The following is a 1,155-nucleotide window of genomic DNA, read 5'->3' as shown; positions in this document are numbered from 1 at the left end:
CAAAATGGGGATATGAATACATACTTACCTTGTAGAATTTGGGGAAGGAGTAGATGAGAGAGGACATAAAATATGTCTAATAATATGCCCTTTACACATTACTTATTTTTTTCCTACCCCTGAGCAAAGTGTCAGGCAATACCCTGGGATGTGCCTGCTGGAGGCCACAGCCTAATACCTGGATAGCCACAACTAGGAGAGACACAAACAGAGGTTATATCCAAGGAGTGATTTCCCAGCTCTTACCTATGGGGACAGAGGAGATCTGGGAATAAAGATCCAGCATTCGGTTGCCGTCCACATCAACCAGGTAATTGCCTCGGCTCTCTTCGTAATTGCAGAAAAAATGCACAGCCTCTGCATTCTTGGAGAAAAAAGAGACTAATTCAGGCTCACCGCCACTCCCTAGATTCTTGGGATTAAGCTTGAATCAGTGAAGTATACCATATCGTGACTATTTGTGGATACATAGGGGCATCTGTGGGTGCCGGCAATGTATTTCTTGCTTTGGCTAAGGGCATGGGTGGTTTGCTTTACAATAGTTCAGTAAGCTGTGATTTTATATTTCATGAAGTTTTCTGTATGTGTTTTACACATCAGAACACAAAAAGAGATACAAATCTGAAGTCGATTCTGTAATGTATGGTAAACCTTAGAGCAACCTCAAAGAAAACCAAAAATATATAGTAATCATTAAAGAAATAAAAATGTTACACTGGAAAGTACTCACTTAATGCAAAATAAAAAACATTACAAGAGAGCTGAGTGCAGTGGCTCACGCCTGTAATCCCAGCACTTTGGGAGGCCAAGGCAGGTGGATTATTTGAAGTCAGGAGTTCGAGACCAGCTCGGGCAACATGGTGAAACCCCATCTCTACTAAAAATACAAAAATTAGCCAGGTGTGGTAGCGGGCACCTGTAATCCCAGCTACTTGGGAGACTGAGGCAGGAGAATTGCTTGAACCCAGGAGGTGGAGGTTGCAGTGATCTGAGGTTGTGCCACTGCACACCAGCCTGGGTGACAGAGTGAGACTTCATCTCAAAAACAAAAACAAAAACAAAAAAGGATTGGGTGGGGTGGCTCATGCCTGTAATCCCAGCACTTTGGGAGGCCGAGGCAGGTGGATCACAAGGTCAGCAGTTCGAGACCAGCCT

At 43.9% G+C, this 1,155-nt stretch overlaps 1 protein-coding gene across 1 annotated transcript in view; it reads right to left on the bottom strand.

Annotated features, from left to right (window-relative positions):
* The window catches only part of ABAT (4-aminobutyrate aminotransferase), a 79,650-nt gene that overhangs the window by 32,888 nt on the left and 45,607 nt on the right, over positions 1 to 1,155 (bottom strand). Inside the window, exon 5 of the mRNA XM_011961429.1 lies at positions 247 to 364. Coding sequence (XP_011816819.1) covers positions 247 to 364 — 118 coding nt within the window. The remainder of the gene's footprint in view (positions 1 to 246; positions 365 to 1,155) is intronic.

Source organism: Colobus angolensis, unplaced genomic scaffold, assembly GCF_000951035.1.
Source record: "Colobus angolensis palliatus isolate OR3802 unplaced genomic scaffold, Cang.pa_1.0 Scaffold55, whole genome shotgun sequence".
NCBI lineage: Eukaryota > Metazoa > Chordata > Mammalia > Primates > Cercopithecidae > Colobus > Colobus angolensis.
Note: the sequence above shows the minus strand (reverse complement) of the source record. Positions and strands in the feature narration are given on the sequence as shown.